General features: G+C 44.7%; 1 protein-coding gene and 1 long non-coding RNA gene across 5 annotated transcripts in view; one reads left to right on the forward strand and one right to left on the reverse strand.

Moving 5' to 3' along the window:
- Positions 1–17,150, forward strand: part of LOC121143230 — a 61,094-nt gene extending 43,944 nt beyond the window's left edge. The window contains exon 3 of the long non-coding RNA XR_005880421.1: positions 16,897–17,150. This is a non-coding gene — a long non-coding RNA (uncharacterized LOC121143230). The remainder of the gene's footprint in view (positions 1–16,896) is intronic.
- Pld1 (phospholipase D1) overlaps positions 1–19,521 on the reverse strand; it is a 189,307-nt gene that overhangs the window by 57,342 nt on the left and 112,444 nt on the right. For 3 of the 4 annotated variants that reach the window (XM_040754598.1, XM_040754597.1, XM_040754596.1), the window contains 7 exons: positions 18,351–18,461; positions 16,474–16,665; positions 14,912–15,125; positions 14,035–14,148; positions 4,779–4,907; positions 3,716–3,834; positions 2,011–2,124 (listed from right to left, as the gene is read on the reverse strand). In XM_040754598.1, coding sequence (XP_040610532.1) covers positions 2,011–2,124; positions 3,716–3,834; positions 4,779–4,907; positions 14,035–14,148; positions 14,912–15,125; positions 16,474–16,665; positions 18,351–18,461 — 993 coding nt within the window. The remainder of the gene's footprint in view (positions 1–2,010; positions 2,125–3,715; positions 3,835–4,778; positions 4,908–14,034; positions 14,149–14,911; positions 15,126–16,473; positions 16,666–18,350; positions 18,462–19,521) is intronic. The other variant, XM_040754599.1, reaches the window with a different exon arrangement.

Raw genomic sequence — 19,521 nt, forward strand, 5'->3', positions numbered from 1 at the left:
ATTCCTTAGGCACAAGGACCAGCTCTGTCCCTCCTTGCTGGCAAGCTCTGAGGGCATCCAAGTGAGTTGCCAAGAGAATTTTCAATCTCACACTTTCTCTTCTCGGCAACCTATGCTTCCAGAGGCAGCAAGAATGATTTTTATTTTGTCTCTCGGGATGCAAATGATGGCTTAGAGTCTAAAGAGCTGGTGCTTAAACATGTTATATGAACACATGGTACTTAACGTGCTGGCTTGAGTTGGTGAATGAATGAGTCTTGGTATAATCAGCAGTAGCTAAAATATCTCAGCCATATATATGCATATTTATTTAAATTATCATGTATATTGAGTTATTTGTGTATGTGTGGGCACACATTTGCCCCAGGAAGGGTGTGAAGGTCAGAGGACATCCTGCAGGATTTCCTTTTGCCACGTGAGTGCAGTATATCAAACTCAAATCATCAGGCATGGCAACAGGCTCCCACCCCACGCCATCTCCACGGTCAGTCAATACTCAACAGAAGCTAGCTTCGGTAAGATGACCCCCCACACCAATCTTAATGCAAGTTCAAATTTTAAATCCTGGTTTTTCTTAATACCAGCATCCTTGTTTCATCTTCCAGAATGAGTAAGCTCTCCTTACCACATAGAATAAATTAAATAGGTTCATACAATTTAATATTTTCATATCTCTTTAAACTGAGATGACTACATATCTATTATAGATACTTTTCTGTTTGTCCAACCTTTTTCCTTTATTGTGTGTTTGCATGTGGGTGTTTAGGTGAATTGTATTTGTGTGGGTGGGTACACGTGCACATATGCGTGATTGCCATGGAAACCACAGAATAAGCCTGGATATTATTGCTTTGGATCTCTCCACCTAAATTTTTTAAGACAGAATCTCTCATTGACCTGGGACTCACTAGGTTGGCTGGCCAGTGAGTCCCAGGATCCTTATGCTATGTCCCCACCCCCCAGTGCTAGGATTACAAGGTCATATCCCCATGCCTAGCCTCCCTCCCACCCACTCCCACCCAGCGCTAGGATTACAAGATCGCATCCCCATGCCTAGCTTCTTTATATGGGTTCTAGGGATCACACTCTGAGCCCCCTGCTTGCAACCTAGCCATCTCCTCAGCCCTGGTTTGTCCTTTTTATTGTATTATTTGGTCTCTGTTGTAGGACAGTTTTGTTTGCTGGACACACACCTTGCTTGCACACAGTGCAAAGTAACAGACTCAGACACTTCATTTATAACAGCAGGTTCACTAGACTCCCGTCTGAGCTAGGTCAGTCCACGTTGGTGACATGAACAGCAAACAGGGCACTGAGCTTCTGCCCAAACAATGCTTTGGGTGTTACAGAGACAACACCACAAGACCAAAGGCGGCCCATCTTCATTTTGTCCTTGCATAACTTCAAGACACGTGAGAGGCCATTGACAGAGGGAGCCAACTGAAGACCCTTGAGCCAGAGCTGGAATCCACCAGTAGTGGGTGGCCCTGGAAAAGCGCCAGAGCTCACTGGTCAGACTTTTCTTGTTTGTAACTTGCTGTGGTTGGAATGGAAGCTGTAAAATTTTATGACTCTATTAAACAACTTCCTGTTGTTTTAAAAGGGCCTCTAAAAGGTATTTGGTTAATTGAGCACTAAAATTCAATTGAACAAAGAACTCTCTTCTCAGACTCCAAGTTTCAACTTCATCCCTGGTGCTCAAGCAGCACCGGCCCCAGGTTTTCTGTGTAAGTGTTGTTGGGGTCACCGTCAAGGAATTATGGGAACCCCTCGAGGAATCATGGGAACAGCTATGCTGTAGTGTGGCCTTCATGAGGACATGTATTTACTAGACGTAACACATGAGTTTTAGAAAGATGACAAACTGAATTCATTCAGAGTAAATACAACACTGAATTTTCAAAGATCCACTTAGACGTGCCTCAAAAAATGCTTATTGGAAAATCTGAAGTAAAGGTGGCAGACAATAAGCCCCATCACAAAGACATCACCCAGCAGTACTTGTCTTACCTGCGCTTTGGTGGGGACCGCCCCAGGCACCTGATACCTCAGCTCATGCGCCGTGCTTTGAGATTTTGGGAGCAGGAAAGGGTAGGAAAGGGAGCGGTATTTTGGCTTCATAATCTGAAACAGAAAAGGCAAATTCAAAGAGATTCAAGTGAGAAAAGAGGTCCTTATTTCTCACTTAGTAGTTCCCTGGAACCAAAAAAATATTGTAAGTGGATATTTCTAAGCTAAAGCTGGGAACAGTCTTTGTTTTCAGTGTCCATTGTTCTCCCTTTTACCTTCATAGCAGGCATACATTCCTTGATATTATGAGAGAAAATCAGATGTGATCCACAGTTACAGTGATATATAATTGCAAAAATGAAATTCCTATTTTGTGGGCTGATGTTTTACTATGTTGTAAATAAATGTCTTACCACAGCAATTAGGCATGATTTCATTTTAAACAACTTCAAAGTAAAACCAGGACTAAGAATCATGATTTGATTTATATTATTCAGGAATTTGGGAGCTCATCTGTCACCCTATAACTCTGGAGGCTAAGGCAGGAAGAATACTGTGAGGTCCAGGCCATGGTGGGCTACATAGGAACACTGTCTCAAAAACAATGTTTTTAGTACTATTAATTAGCATTTAACTAATTCTAACTGTATTTGAACCATTAGAAGTGATGTAGAAATACTTTTTCTGGGAAGAGATTTTGTACCTAAAAATATTATTGAATATTGTGTTAATTTATCCTCTTAGGAGCAGGGCACAGGAGTATAGAAGAAATCCAAATGTAAATATTAGCCATATTTTTTTGACAGCACAGTAGATTAAAAGTAATATTGTGCTGGGACGTGATGGTGTATGCCTTTAGTCCCAACACTCAGGAGGCAAAGGCATGTGGATCTCTGTTAGTTCGAGGCCAACCTGATCTACAGAGTGAGTTAGTTCCAGGACAGCCAGAGCTACAGAGAAACTGTGTTGAAAAAACAAAGTAATAAAAGTAATATCGCTTTGCTTACTCATGCGTCCTCTCCAAACGTGAATTTAAAATATTGCACTGATATTTTGTTACTTTCACATGAACAGTAAGTAAACTGATACCCTAAGTTGTTCATGAAAGTAACTCACCTAGGTCATGAGAGTAGTCAGCATCGTTATTTCAAGTAAATACAGTGGGCCCTTAACAGTACCAATGATTTGGCTGCATTTCTACGTGTTATGGTCTTGCTATTACAGCAATGGCAGCTTGTAAGTGGGCTCCATCTGGAGAAAAGAAATGGCTCCGCTCATCCTGCCTTCCCTACACGAAGCCAGCCCCACAGTCCAGTGCCAGCCCAAGGCCAGGACAGCCCAAGATCGGAAGGGACTTTACAGGTGAGCCTCTCATCTGAACAAGCCCTGCAGACCCTATAGTAGTGTCTACATGCCTTCTGACTCTGTCTCTGCAAACACTTAACCCTTGCATTTACGGGGTTCAAAGGTTGAAATTCATAGGCCATGACTGCCGCATCTATCACTCCACATTGGAGTTGTCTGTCATAATACTCTAAAAAACAGGTCCCTTTTTTGTAGTGCTCCAAAGCCCAGCACTATGACAATGATATCCCCAACAATAGATGTTGTCACAGGTGAAGCCACAGCAGCCCTTTCCTTCCAACCCTCTGAGCTTCTCCTCAGCCAGGGACTAATGTGGGTCAAGCTGTAACAACATTGGTACCTTCGTGAAGTTCCAGCGCTGGATGAAGTGGCGAGCCACATCGCGAGCTGCCTTCCCATGAAGCACAGAACCAATATCATGCCAAGGCATCCGAGGGGTGGAGTACCTGTCAATAAAATCTGCCCAGGGGCACCAGGCAAGGACCCATCACTTAGTTTGGTGCCAGGGAAAAGAAATACTCTGACCTCAACTAGGATCCAACATAGTCATGGTCAAAGGAAACATAGATATTCAAGAAATTCAATCATCTGTCTCCCTCCACGGATCCTACTATATGCTCAGTTTTAATCTGTAGACAAGACAAGATGTGAATTGATGTAAATAATCTAAACCTGCATGCTTGATATGATTCTCCTTTTGATCTGTGGAGATAACAGCAGGCTATCAATATATACAGCACCATACTGCCCACCTCTTAGACATACAAGCATAATCACTAGGACACATCTCTCTAATAAAGGAAGATTGAGAAAATAAACACAGAAGAACATGACCAAGAGAGGGATACCCTCTGGCAGAAAATTTCAGTTTATACCCTGAAATGTATAGCTGTGGGAAATTTGGAAATTTTAAGTTTCATGTTTTCTTACTACTATAACAAAAAACTCCTACGGGTATGAAAAAATTGGATCTCCAAAATTTCAAAGACAAAAATAAAACAGCCACTGAGGATCTTTAGGTAGTTAGAGTAGGCGGGGAAGGGAATGGCACTTCCTCCCGTGGCGTAGCCACTTGTAGTCACCTGTGCTCCTGTGAGTAACTCCTTACCCATGCTCTTGACAGCAAACCTAATTACACTCACTGAACCATCAGGAGCAGAAAGGTTTCTCATTGGGAAGAGAAAGGGGAGGGGGAAGAGGGTAGTTCAGGAGGTGGGGAGAACCAAACTATGTACATGTATGAAAGTTTTATAATAAAACTAACTACATATAATTAATAAATGCAAGTTAAAAACTTGAAATAAATGAAACAGAAGGCACTTAGATCATGCACATGCATAGCTGAGATGCCCCAAAGTAAAAAACAGACTGGAACCCGAGCCACCCTCCTCCCCAATACTCACCAGCAAAAGGCTTGTCCAGTTGAACCCAGTCCTTGAAGACAAAGTTGCAGTAATCCTTCCCATGCCAAAACCTGGTCTCCCCGTGCAGCTCTCCCACGCCTGTCTGCACACTTCGGATGGAGCCAGTGTCTGTGAACATTGCACAGGCTGAGAGTTGAGTAGACCCCAGAGAGGAACGCCTTGCTAAACACACCATACACCCTCAGTTTTCTTCCTGAATCCTGCCACGAGGGCAGCCTATGTTCATTTGGTCAAGGACTGTGGGCTGACATAGTATTCCAGCACTCATGAGATGCTCTTTAAGGAGCAACGGAGGTCCTAAGCAGAGTCATCATTGGTTAACATGGAAGTTAACTGTTGGCAGTTGAGTAGGTTATTCCCACAGCCTACCAGGTCAAGGAGAACTATAAAGAATTTCCCAGATGGGGCTCCAAAAGAACACTAAAGCCAAGTGAGGATGGGCATATACTAGGCAAAGGCAACAGAAGGCAGGCTACCTCTTCCCTTACCAACATAGTGGGTACTTCATGCCTTCCTCATCTCAAAAAGCCCAAGTCTCATACTTAAAGGCAGCCCATGTTCCAGCCCCAGAATTAGATAGCCACATGGCGCCAAGAGTCTACATTTTAAAGCCTTATACGTGGAGAGCATGATTTGGCCTAGAAGACAGCTAAGATCTTTCAGTCTTTAACACTCTTATCACAAACATCATCCATAAAAAATGTAACAGACGGAGGCTTACAATCACGGCACTGACAGAGCACTTTGCAGTAGCGTTCCACAGAGCCGAATGGACCACTCTACTTAAGAACTGCTAAGCAGTGCGGACGTTTCAGGGATGTGGCAGCAATGAGGACAACAAGGCAGGGGTTCTTAGAAGCAGAACTGACGCCACAAATGCAGTACTTGGCACAAGAGAGGCATTAGGCAGGCAGGCATGGGGGCGCAAGGGTGACTGCTGAGAGAGATAACAGTACCACCTGAAGTAGCCAGCGAGAGGCCTGCTAGCCACCACACACTGCCGCTGCCGGATCACCCTAGAACTGTCTCTGTAAAATGCGAAGCTGTTTAAAACCTCTCCAGAATTACCTCCCGTTTACAGGTGGTTCAAGCGCTAAGGGATTTAGTGTGTGTAGGAGTTGCTTCCCAAACCTACAGCCATCTGTCTTTTCCCCATTCCCCTCCGCTTCGCCTCAAGCTTCAGCGTGCCTCATTTTTCACTGTATTTTGGCAGGCTGACAGGCCTTGCCTCTGTGCAGTTTGTGTGTTACCCATTCTGTGTAGACTGTCCTTCCCTTCCTTTGGCCTGATCTCTTAGTCGTTTATTATGAGCCATATCATCTGGCCTCAAGAGAGACAGAACAGACCCCTGCCAGGGATGGTGTCACTAGAATCGATGTTGTCCTGTCAGGAAATGCCCTCCCAAGGCCTTTGAGCAGGCCAGGCAATTGCATGAAATGCTGAGTGGATAGCCCTCCTCCAGGAGTCCACAAACCCAGGGGGGAGCATATCACTTCACCACCTGCTCTAGCTCCTAGCATCCAGGAAGTAATTAATACATGTTTGCAGAACAAACAGTTTTTATGCAGTCACCACACACCTAACCTTATATATCAAAATTAATAATTAACTTTGCAAAAGTCATTAAACATATTGGATGAAAGATGGTTTCAATTGTCAATGTCAACAAAAGCAAGTAATGTTTGAAACAGACTTCTGGGATCTCCCAGCCACTGGCTTTCCTGGTGTTTACCCCTAAAAGGAAAGAGCACATGTGGGCTGTGGGCTGCCCTGTGGGCTCTTCACAGCACATTGGTACAACCTGGTTGGATCCCTTTACATCAAGTATATCCTTCATGAATCTGTACCTTCAACCAACCCCCATCATGGTGTTCTCCAGCATTTTTTGAATTAGACTCTTTCAGCCTGACTCTCTGGAGCCTCAAGAATTGCCCTGGATAGACTCCACTAGGCCAGTTTATACAAATTAATCCTTAACCACAACCCCAAAGTTCCCAAACTCTGAAGACCCAATGGTGTGCTCATGGTTCGTTTGCTGTCAGACACCACCCTGAACTGACAGTTTTCCTGACTGCATTGTCCCTACTCAAGCTGCACGTACGCAAAGTTTGCTTACATCTCCTGCATTGCGGGAGCCTGGTGGAAGTGACACATAATACAGGGTATAGACACAATATCACTTTTCTAGCACATTCTAGTTGCAGGAGCAGATCTGACTCCAGGGCTTGCCATAGACCTCTGTGGGGTTTGTCCCACTGCATAGTTAAGTTTGAAAACTGAAAATAAGTGCTTTTGGTACTTATTTTCAAATCTGTGCCCCGAGATAGACTATTATCCTGAAACAACTGTTCTCTCCTTTCTTCGTCTCTGTCTTCCAAGTTTTTATACTATTAGAGCCTCGTGCATGCTAGGCTAGCACGCTACTACTGACCTACATCCCCAATACCCTACCGTCTGAACCTGTATTCACATCCCCAATACCCTACCGTCTGAGCCTGTATTCACATCCCCAATACCCTACCGTCTGAACCTGTATTCACATCCCCAATACCCTACCGTCTGAATCTGTGTTCACATCCCCAATACCTACCGTCTGAACCTGTATTCACATCCCCAATACCCTACCGTCTGAACCTGTATTCACATCCCCAATACCCTACCGTCTGAGCCTGTATTCACATCCCCAATACCCTACCGTCTGAACCTGTATTCACATCCCCAATACCCTACCGTCTGAACCTGTATTCACATCCCCAATACCTACCGTCTGAACCTGTATTCATATCCCCAATACCCTACCGTCTGAACCTGTATTCACATCCCCAATACCTACCGTCTGAACCTGTATTCATATCCCCAATACCCTACCGTCTGAACCTGTATTCACATCCCCAATACCCTACCGTCTGAACCTGTATTCACATCCCCAATACCCTACCGTCTGAACCTGTATTCACATCCCCAATACCCTACCGTCTGAACCTGTATTCACATCCCCAATACCCTACCGTCTGAACCTGTATTCACATCCCCAATACCCTACCGTCTGAACCTGTATTCACATCCCCAATACCCTACCGTCTGAACCTGTGTTCACATCCCCAATACCCTACCGTCTGAACCTGTATTCACATCCCCAATACCCTACCGTCTGAATCTGTGTTCACATCCCCAATACCCTACCGTCTGAACCTGTGTTCACATCCCCAATACCCTACCGTCTGAACCTGTGTTCACATCCCCAATACCCTACCGTCTGAACCTATGTTCACATCCCCAATACCCTACCGTCTGAATCTGTGTTCACATCCCCAATACCCTACCGTCTGAACCTGTGTTCACATCCCCAATACCCTACCGTCTGAATCTGTGTTCACATCCCCAATACCTACCGTCTGAACCTGTATTCACATCCCCAATACCCTACCGTCTGAACCTGTGTTCACATCCCCAATACCCTACCGTCTGAATCTGTGTTCACATCCCCAATACCTACCGTCTGAACCTGTGTTCACATCCCCAATACCCTACCGTCTGAACCTGTATTCACATCCCCAATACCCTACCGTCTGAGCCTGTATTCACATCCCCAATACCCTACCGTCTGAACCTGTATTCACATCCCCAATACCCTACCGTCTGAACCTGTATTCACATCCCCAATACCCTACCGTCTGAACCTGTATTCACATCCCCAATACCCTACCGTCTGAGCCTGTATTCACATCCCCAATACCCTACCGTCTGAACCTGTATTCACATCCCCAATACCCTACCGTCTGAACCTGTATTCACATCCCCAATACCTACCGTCTGAACCTGTATTCATATCCCCAATACCCTACCGTCTGAACCTGTATTCACATCCCCAATACCCTACCGTCTGAATCTGTGTTCACATCCCCAATACCTACCGTCTGAACCTGTATTCACATCCCCAATACCCTACCGTCTGAACCTGTATTCACATCCCCAATACCCTACCGTCTGAACCTGTATTCACATCCCCAATACCCTACCATCTGAACCTGTATTCACATCCCCAATACCCTACCGTCTGAACCTGTATTCACATCCCCAATACCCTACCGTCTGAACCTGTATTCACATCCCCAATACCCTACCGTCTGAACCTGTATTCACATCCCCAATACCCTACCGTCTGAACCTGTATTCACATCCCCAATACCCTACCGTCTGAATCTGTGTTCACATCCCCAATACCCTACCGTCTGAACCTGTGTTCACATCCCCAATACCCTACCGTCTGAACCTGTGTTCACATCCCCAATACCCTACCGTCTGAACCTGTATTCACATCCCCAATACCCTACCGTCTGACTCTGTGTTCACATCCCCAATACCCTACCGTCTGAACCTGTGTTCACATCCCCAATACCCTACCGTCTGAACCTGTATTCACATCCCCAATACCCTACCGTCTGAATCTGTGTTCACATCCCCAATACCTACCGTCTGAACCTGTATTCACATCCCCAATACCCTACCGTCTGAACCTGTATTCACATCCCCAATACCCTACCGTCTGAACCTGTGTTCACATCCCCAATACCTACCGTCTGAACCTGTATTCACATCCCCAATACCCTACCGTCTGAACCTGTATTCACATCCCCAATACCCTACCGTCTGAGCCTGTATTCACATCCCCAATACCCTACCGTCTGAACCTGTATTCACATCCCCAATACCCTACCGTCTGAATCTGTGTTCACATCCCCAATACCCTACCGTCTGAACCTGTGTTCACATCCCCAATACCCTACCGTCTGAACCTGTATTCACATCCCCAATACCCTACCGTCTGAACCTGTATTCACATCCCCAATACCCTACCGTCTGAATCTGTGTTCACATCCCCAATACCCTACCGTCTGAACCTGTATTCACATCCCCAATACCCTACCGTCTGAACCTGTATTCACATCCCCAATACCCTACCGTCTGAACCTGTATTCACATCCCCAATACCCTACCGTCTGAACCTGTATTGACATCCCCAATACCCTACCGTCTGAACCTGTATTCACATCCCCAATACCCTACCGTCTGAACCTGTATTCACATCCCCAATACCCTACCGTCTGAACCTGTATTCACATCCCCAATACCCTACCGTCTGAACCTGTATTCACATCCCCAATACCCTACCGTCTGAATCTGTATTCACATCCAAGGTAGTTCCAATCCAGGTCCTGAATGACTTACGTATTTTCGAAAGTGTTCAGTCTTCAACTTTCTAATTTCCAAGTGTGTGTGTGACCTTGTCTTGGGTCTGTTAATAAGGCTCCACCTGAAGCAAGAGAACTAACCACTGTGCTAACCAGTAAAACATTCCAAAATGTTTCACCATCAACTAGCACACAATAAGCTGGCTTTTTATTTATTTTTGCTTTGTTTTGTCTTGTGTTGTTTTCAGACAAGACCTATCTAGTCCTTGGTGGCTTTAAACTCACTATGTAAGGCAGATGGACCTGGAGTTTGTCACAGTTCTCTGCCTCTGTCTGTCCCCCAAATGCTGAGGCTGCAGCTACATGTCACCATGCCTGAGCTAAGCTTCTTGGGGGGAACACTGAGTCTTTCGTACCCAGTGCACTGTGGCCCAGAGAAGTTCGGAGTAGTCATAGCTTAATATTATCACCCCAATCAATGTGGAATCCTGCTTACTGATCTGGTCAGTTTTACCTACAAAGGAAGGCTCAGCAAATGCTTGCCAAATGTCAGAGAAATCAAATTCTGTATCTTAAACTGTCAAGCAAAGCAATAGAAACCTGGAACCCTCTTTAGGACATAACTCTGAAAAGACAAATAAATCCTTGAGGGTGGATGGTTGCTTTTCTAATTAAAACATATATTACAGAATCTACCAAGGTTACTGACCTCATTAAGTGGGATCACATTTACTGTAGTCTTTCTGTTTAAACATGGCAGTCATCTCTCCTGCCCTGGGAGCATAGCACCAAGGCCCTTGTGCCCACAGATCTCCAGAGAAACCAGGAATGCTGAATTAAGCACACAGGATTGTCTTTCCAGTGGGAAAGACGAAAAACTTGTTCTTCCATCCAGAAAACTGAGAATTGGGAGTGATAAACGGTTGGTGTTCTGGGTCATTGGTTGGGTCAGGCCATATTAAGCTTCCACAACCAAGACCTGAGGTGATTAGTAATCTAAATGACCCTTATAGTCAGAGGCTCCCACAACCAGGACCAGAGATGGCTAACAGCTCAAATGACCTCTATGCTCTCTGTATGACCAGGCCAGACCTTTAGGTCCTTAAGCTAGCACAGGTAGTCTGTCCCTAGAATCCATCTTCTTGGGGGAAATGATATGAATCCTGAGTTGAGTTTCAATGTAGTTATGCTTCCTTGTACACCAGGGATTGTGTTACATCAGGAAGCCTTTTTCCAAACTATACTGGGCTGAAATGCATTGGGAAGAAGCAGTCTCTTTTTTGCCTCCCCAGAGTCTGATCCAGGTTGACGAAGTCCATTTGCACCTTGTTTTCATATTTATCCCTTCATGTATTTCTCTTCCCCACATGGACACCTGCAGGGACCCCTCACACCTGTACCCTGCATTGTGACCTCTGCATGGCAAGGCATCTTGGGAGCCCCTTCCATGTGGCTATCTGTACATTAATAGTATCCACTGACTTTCCAGAGGTCAAATTCTTACAGTAGCCTGCAAAGCTGCTTATAGTCCATCCAGAGCCCACCTTCTGGCTTTGCTAACATTCCTGTCTCCACAGCCACATTTCTGGAACATTCCAATGATCCCTGACCATGTGTTCTTTGAATGTTGCTCCTGATTAGGACACCACTCCAGACAGTTTCTTATTCTCCTCCTCTCCTTTGTTGACCTCCAGTTGAAACTCAACTCAGAGTATGATTCTTTAATCAGGTTATATAAAATAGTAATAATTCATGCCTCTGCTTTCACACCATTGGTTTCCACTACAATAATTATCACTGTTTAATATACTATGAGCCATGATCTGTGTGTGCAACCCCTCCCAGATACATTAATTTCATCCATAGTACTTGGGACGGTGGTTAGCATGTCATAGGAGCTCAGTATATATTTGTTCAATTGCGCATACAAGGAGCCTGAGAGATGGCTCAGTGGTTGAGAGTGCACGCTGTCATCTCAGGGGACCCAGGTTTGGCTTCCAGCATCCACCAGAAACACACACATAATTAGAGTTAAAATAAATCTTTGAAGAACCATGTGAGTGTCTGCTTTCATGGCTGCTCCATCTCATTAATGATGACCCAACCCCTACTTCCTTTTCATTCCCAGAGGCTAAAATTTGGGTTATTTACTTCTTCCTTTCTCTTAAAATAAACCCGTCTCCAGTCAGTGAGTGAAGGAGACCGTGGTTGCATGTCACGGAACTTCCCCGCAGCACCATGACCTAGATCATCACTGCGGGTCTCATGCCCCCAGTCAGGGGTTGGCCTAAGGTGTCAACATACCTTCCTGCCTCAGTCCCTCTTGCTCCCACAGTGTACACCACTGACCATCAGCGTGCAGACCCTTACACCCCCCAGCAACCTCATCCTTCCATCTCACTTAAACCTCAGGTATAAAGCAGCAAACACACACACCGGAATGCCACTTTCCAGAACTGCCTTCACTACGAATTCTTCTTAACAGTTATAGCTGTACAGGTATCCTGTCTTGGTCCCCTTAGTTACCCAAAAGTTTCCAGACCTCAGAATAGTGAGGTGCACGTAGGCACAGACATGAGTGAAAGTTGTTCCTAAGCTTATATGCCAATCAAGAACTAATCTCTAATCTCACATTAAATAACTAGGGCATCTTCCATATAATATTTTCCATTCTTAATTGTGAATCAATATTGTTAGAATTTACACTGAGCTTTGGTTCATTACATATAGTTAATGCATTTTAAAAACTGTTGTGTCTGGGTCCATGTAATGGCTTGCCACCAAGCCTGGAGACTGAGTTCAATCCCTTGGCCCCACATAGTGGAAAGAGAAGACTAAGTCCTGCAAGTTGTTCCCTGACCTCCACACAGACACCACAGTCTATGCATACACATAGACACACAATGAAATAAACACATGTCATGAAAAAAAATTGAAAAGCTGGATTCCTGAAGAATATTGGAACCACTCCTTTAGTTCCAGCCTACCTAGTCAGGTTCCCTGGAGATTCATCCCAGCCTGTTAGCCGGCCTGCAACACCCTAATCTAGTAAAACAGCATCTTAGTCTCGGGATGAAGTCGGGATGGATGGAGTGTCTGCATATCTGCCAAGTCACACCTGTAAATACCGAGCCCTAGGATGCTGATGAACTGGGATCACACTGGGCAAATGAGTCTCTTGCCATCTGGTCAAGTTTTCTCATCTGTGACAAGGAGACACTGGGCATCGCAAGCATCCGGGGCAGTGTAGGACCATCTGAGCACTTGGTAGCTGATTATTATAGTGATTCCTCATCCTTAGGTCAGATCAGTTGCCAAAACTTTCTTCTTTCCCACCTCTACAGTTAGACCCTAATTAATTCATTCCTCACATATCTGGTGCTTTTCATAAACATTTTTTAACCAGTCCCATGTAAAACATGATAGCTCTTTCAAAAACCTTCGTGATTCTTTTCAACAAATGAAGCTGCATTTTGCCCACTTTGTATGGGACTCTGTGCCTCGAGTGTGTCCTCTTAACACCAGCCATCGTGCCTTAGCAGAAAGTGGCATGTCCTATTAACAAACAAGATGTTGGTCTTCCCATCTCAGTGCCCTTGCTGGGCTCATTTCCTCCCTGTCCTGCCTAACCCCTCAAATTTCTTGTCCCCACCTACCTCTTCAAGTTACTGTCAGACCCTCTAGACAGGCTCCATCCTCAAAACATTGCTCTAGGTGAGCAAGAGGACATCCTTCTGCCTTGTACAGAGTTGTGTGTGTGCGCGCGCGTGCTCGCACGATGCGTGCATGTGTGCACATGCATGCACACTCATTACTGCACACCTTGTGCCACAGGGTTGTTGGGTGTGTTTTCTTCTCTCCACCCCTAGAGAGTAGGTTCTCAGAAGTACAGAGCTTGCACTTACATGGAGCAGCGCCTACCTAACATGAGACATTTAGACTGAGCAGAGAGCCGGTATGAACACACACTCACTGTGCTTGTGCAACAGAGGAAGCGACAAAAGCTGAAGCCCATTGGCTTCTGACACTAGCAAGTCACTTACCAGTGCTGTGCCCACTGAGTCCCTGCTGGGACTCCCTGGAAGGGCGAAAGAGTTTCAAGTGGGGCTTTAAACCATGGATTAAATTCTGGTGGCTTCTATAGTGGCTAAAACAACCTGGAGAAAGTTGAGAGTTCTTTTTTTGTTTTACAAAGAAACATATTTACATATATATGTATGTGTGTTCATGTGTATACATCAAATTTTCTAAACTGGGAAAGCAAGCTTAATTATTTTTAAAACAAGAAGGTCTATAGAATCAACTATGAGATCTAGTGTAATAGAAAATCATAGTGCTCTAAGCAGGATTTGCAAAGGATAGTAAGAATATAGAACATCTGATGTCTACTGATACAAACAGTATATTTCTGGATGAAAACAAATACATTTCTACAAAAGGTTTACAAAGTACACCTAAATGCTTTGCTTTTCCCTTTATAGCTTGTCATGTTTTAGAAAGCTCTAGTCATTAAGTGACCACCGAAAGCACCAATAGTGGTTGTTAAGATGACTTTGTAGTGATAATATGGTTTTTAAATGAGGCAAAGGAGACTGGACATGGAGCTCAGTTGGTAGTGTGCTTGCTTCATGCACAGAACCCTTGATTTAATCCAGAACCATATAAAAAAGACATGGTGGTATATGCCTGCAATTCCATCATGGGAGTTTGAGGCCAGCCTGGGCTACATGAAACCCTGTCTCAAAATACGAACAGTGCCAGAGGAGGCGCTATGGTGTCACACAGGATGGCATGGCAATCTTTAGGCATTACTTACTCATTGAATGCCACCACGGAGTTTTTTGAAAAGCAGGTAGACAAGGGACTGGCTGCAAAGGTCACAGCACAGTCAAGACAAACTCTAGCAAAGACGGGACTCACTGGAGGCACTGTCGATGCTGCTGACACTGTCCGAGTTGTACAGATGGCGACGGTGCAGCTGTCGATAGAGACTGAATTTGGAGAATTTCCGGGGCTTCCCGACTCCTTTCAGCTTGGCGTCTATTTCATCGGCACTCCTCAGGATGGGCTTGTTTTTATGAGACCCGTGGTTGTCCTTGAGGCTTAAGTTTTCCATAGATTCTACTGCTGCTGCCTGAGAAAATTATTCAGAAAAGAAAGACCATGCATATAGTATACCACAGTGCGCTTTCACCCCAGTAGGCTGAGAGGCAGTTTACAAGTGGTGACCAGTGATGGCTCCAGAACAGACTCTCCCTCCACAGATTCTCAGGGCAGCCACAGGGTGGGTGGATTCCTTGACTTTGTTTTGAGATTGATCCACCTGCCTCTGTCTTACACATTCTGGGATTAAAAGTTCGTTCCATCACGCCCAGCTAAAATTCTCAAAATTTCATTTCACTAACCCTTTTACCTCACAGTAATTACACTGTTTAGATTCACTGTCAAAGCACACAACTTCTCTGATGAACTGACTTCCTCTGTCAATGGTTTTCTCTGTTGCCCACTGCCATGGTTTGACTGTGAAATGTCTCCCACAGGCTGTGTAGACACTTAGTCCCCAGTAGGTGGCAGTGTTCTGGAAGGCTTTAGGAGGCAGAACCTTGCTGGGGCAGGTGAGTCACTGGGGGTGGGCCTTGAGGTTTGATGGCTTGACTTCTCATGCTTCGTAACTGCCCGTGGAATAGGATGCGTGGGAGTCAAGCTCCTGCATCCACACCTTCAGCACCACAATGGACTATACTCCTTAACCTGTGGAGTCAAACCCACCTCCCTTAAGCTGCTTTTCATCAGACATCTGGTCACAGCAAGGAGAACAGTTGACCAGTATATCTAGGCAGTGCATTGCTCTTTCTCAGCCCTCAGAAAACCCAGCAACATACTCGTCAGTAAATAAGCCCTTGAAATGCTTGGGTAAGGATACTGCATTTGGGCTGTGTAGAGCTGAAACACAGAGCAAGTATTTAGGCAGCTCCTGATCAGCAGGGACTTTGAGAAGTCACTAGTTTTCCTCCTCCAATCCATGCTAAATGACCCAGACGGATCTACTGACTTTTGTGTCCATAAGTGGGAAAATGCTAAAAACAAACAGATGCCAACCACAGCTGAGCACACTCTCATAAGTGAACAAAACCTACCTCCAGCTGCCTGGCATGGGCTTCTTACCCTTATGTAACCTAAGTATTGACTCACACATTTTTGTTCACGAGCATCTTCTCTCAAATAGAAAATTAAATTTGAATAGAAAACCGGAGCGCTGATTGAGGTAACATACACTATACTGAACTCACTCTCTCCCCCTATAAAGAGAAGCTGAAAGAGGTTCCAGTGAGGCAGGCAGTATAGGCTTCTGCAGGAAAGCAGGTGTGTCCACCACACCTCTCAGATGCCACCTATGAACCACGGGGTCAGTCACGCTGTTTATATGGGTTTAGACAAGGCTGTTGATTTTGTGCTCTCCCTCAAAGGTGACAGGTACTTACTGTGAGAGACAGTCCTGAGGTGACCCGCTTGACACTGCCCACGTCTGTGAGTCTGTGTTCATTGTCATCCCACCTTCCATAGGCTAGGTCGATCCCACCCACAAAAGCCACCGACTGGTCGATGATGACAAGCTTCTCATGATGAGCCCACAGATAGACGCTGGATGACACATGGTCTGGGTGCCTCATCACCTACAGACAGGAGAAGTCCACAGAGAATGTGATCTAGAAGTGCCCTTCACATCACAATAAAATAGGTCTGCTCCCTCCCTAAAAACATTTTAAAAAACAATTCAGGCACAAGAATGTGTTCTATATATGCCAAAGAGAGTCTCACAAAGTTCAGATTTTATTCGCAGCATTAGCAGAGAAAGACTTCCATCCATTTCTTTATCTCTTTCTTTCTTTCTTTCTTCCTTTCAGGACTGCCCTGACTGGTCTTGAACTTGAGACCCCCTTGTCTCAGTTTCCTTAATGCTGACATTCCAAGTGCCACATGTGCCCTCCCATGGTTTAAGTCCTCAGCCCGGTGAGGTGGTTTGAGGAAGCTGTCCTTTGACTTGAATGGCAACCATTAAAGCTACGTCAAGTTAACAGCTATGGGCTCTCTTTCCACTCCCTCCAGTAGTTACCCTTGGTATAAATAAATGAATGATTAAGTAAATAATAAAGTACTTAACCAGCATGCATTTGTGGAAAGACATTTAATAAATCATATTTGTACTCTGATGATACAATCAAACAGATACCTAGACAACTCCTTAAGTGAAGGTACTCGGAGACACTGATAAATGCTTCCAGGACTATTCCTGACATGACCCGCTGGACCCTTTCTTATGTTTATGTTTGTAAGCAGGAAGATATCAAAAATGTTGGCTAATGCTTTTATTTATTTTTACGGTTAGGGTTAGGGTTAGGGTTAGGGTTAGGGTTAGGGTTAGGGTTAAGGTTAGGGTGCATGCTTTTAATTCCAGAATCCTGGAGACAGACAAGCAGGATCTCTGTGCATCAGAGGCCAGCCTGGTCCCATAGAGAGGTGCAGGCCAACCAGAATACATAGTAAGATCATTTTTCTAAGAAAAAAAGAAGAAAGGAATGGAAAGAAGGAAGGAAGAAAGGAAGGAAGGAAGGAAGAAAGAAAGAAAGGAAGAGAGAAGACAGCTAAAATTAAAACTGCCATGGAGCCCAGCTCTATTCTTGGGTGTATACAGAACTAAGTTATACCACACAGATTTTTGCACATCTATGTGTATTGCTGTTCTACTCACAATGGCAAGCAAATGGAACCGACCTAGATGCCCACCAGTAGACGAATGAAGCCTATGTGGTATGTACACATGATAGAATTTTATTTAGTACTAACAAATTTAATAACAACATTTGCAGGAAAATGATGGAAGAGGAAACTATTAAAGTAACCCAGACCTGGAAAGATAAATACCAAATGTTTTCTCTCACATGTGGATCCTAGATTTAAACATTTATAAATATATATGCATACCTATGGGGTGTGAGTAGGGTCAAGAAACTGAGAAGGGATTTTGAGGAGGGAAGAGAAGTCTGAAGGGAATGGGGAAGGGGAAAGAGGGTATGAAAAGACATGTGACATGAAAGCAAAATAAAGGGTTCTATGGGGAAGAAGGAAATGGGGAGCAGGAGGCTGGGCAAAGGAAATAGTGAAGGAGAATCCAAAAAAAAACAAGGTATGTCTAAAATAACCATCCCTTGGGTATTTGTATGCTAATTTTGAAAACAAAACAAGGACGTATGATTCTGCTTGCATCTCTGAGCATCTGATGCTGTTCATTCAAAACGAAGATCAAGGGCATCTACATGGAAAGGCTCCTGTGGGACAGTGAGCACTGGTGGGAGGGTACCTTTATGTTGGGGTGCAGCCGCATCAAAGTCCGCTTGCTGTATTCACTGTTGATCCCGAGGGCTAGTTCCACCTCTTTGTAAAGCATTATGAAGATCCGAACGCCTTGTTGCTGTCACACGAAAGCGGGAATGAGCACCTGGAGGGCTGTGGCTCCCTTCCTCCCTTCTCTCCCTGGGTTAGGTCTCCTTATCCTTCCCTCCCTTCTCTCCCTGGGTTAGGTCTCCTTATCCTTCCCTCCCTTCTTTCCCTGGGTTAGGTCTCCTTATCTTTCCCTACTATCTCTCCCTGGGTTAGGTCTCCTTTATCCCTCCCCCTCATTTCTTCCCCTGTATTAGGTCTCCTTTATTCCCTCCCTTCTTTCTCCAGATTAGGTTTCCTTTATTCTATAAACTGGTATCATAACATTTAATGAACAGGCAGTGTAAGGAATGGCACGTATTATGTCAAGAAGCAAAAAGAAAATATAGAACTTAGGTGTGGTGGCAAATACTGGTCATTCCAGCACTGTGGAGGTAGAGTCGGGAGGAACAGGAATTCAAGGCCAGCCTCAGTTACAGAGTGAGTTCAAGGCCAGCCTAGGTTACGTATCTCAAGAGAAAACCATCCTTTTTCCCTTATACAAGTACCAGACTACTTATAGATCCAGGATGCAGAGACCAACACCTTAGCTCCTGAAGGTATCCAGTAGATTTAGTGCCTATCTAGACATCCCCAAGCACTTATCGCTCAGGAGAATGTGACCTGAGCCCTTGAAGCAGCAGCTAGTGCCAAATGTACCCTAAATGTCTCTGGAAAAATAATGGTTTAAACAGAGAAAACAGTTCTAAATCTTCAGAGATGAATGTGCTCGGTCTTAACTCACAATTTGATTTGTAATGTCTATGCTGTGAGCAAAAGGACCTCACTGTGGCAGTAGCTGTGTGACATGGACACACAAATCAACAGAATCTCCCCCTGGACTGAGTCAGAAGAGCACAGACAAGGCTCTTGGGAGCCATTTCACTGTCAAACTAAATCAGAAAGAGCCTGGTGAACTCCTCCTGAGTTATACCATCTGACCAACAAGAACCATGTGTTTTCACAACACTACAACTTCAAATGACATTAAGAGTTCATGCTTTTGGTCAGTAGATAATGGGAATAAAGGAATAAAGGACATAAAAATATAG

The sequence above is a fragment of the Mesocricetus auratus genome, unplaced genomic scaffold, assembly GCF_017639785.1.
Source record: "Mesocricetus auratus isolate SY011 unplaced genomic scaffold, BCM_Maur_2.0 Super-Scaffold_100011, whole genome shotgun sequence".
Lineage (NCBI taxonomy): Eukaryota > Metazoa > Chordata > Mammalia > Rodentia > Cricetidae > Mesocricetus > Mesocricetus auratus.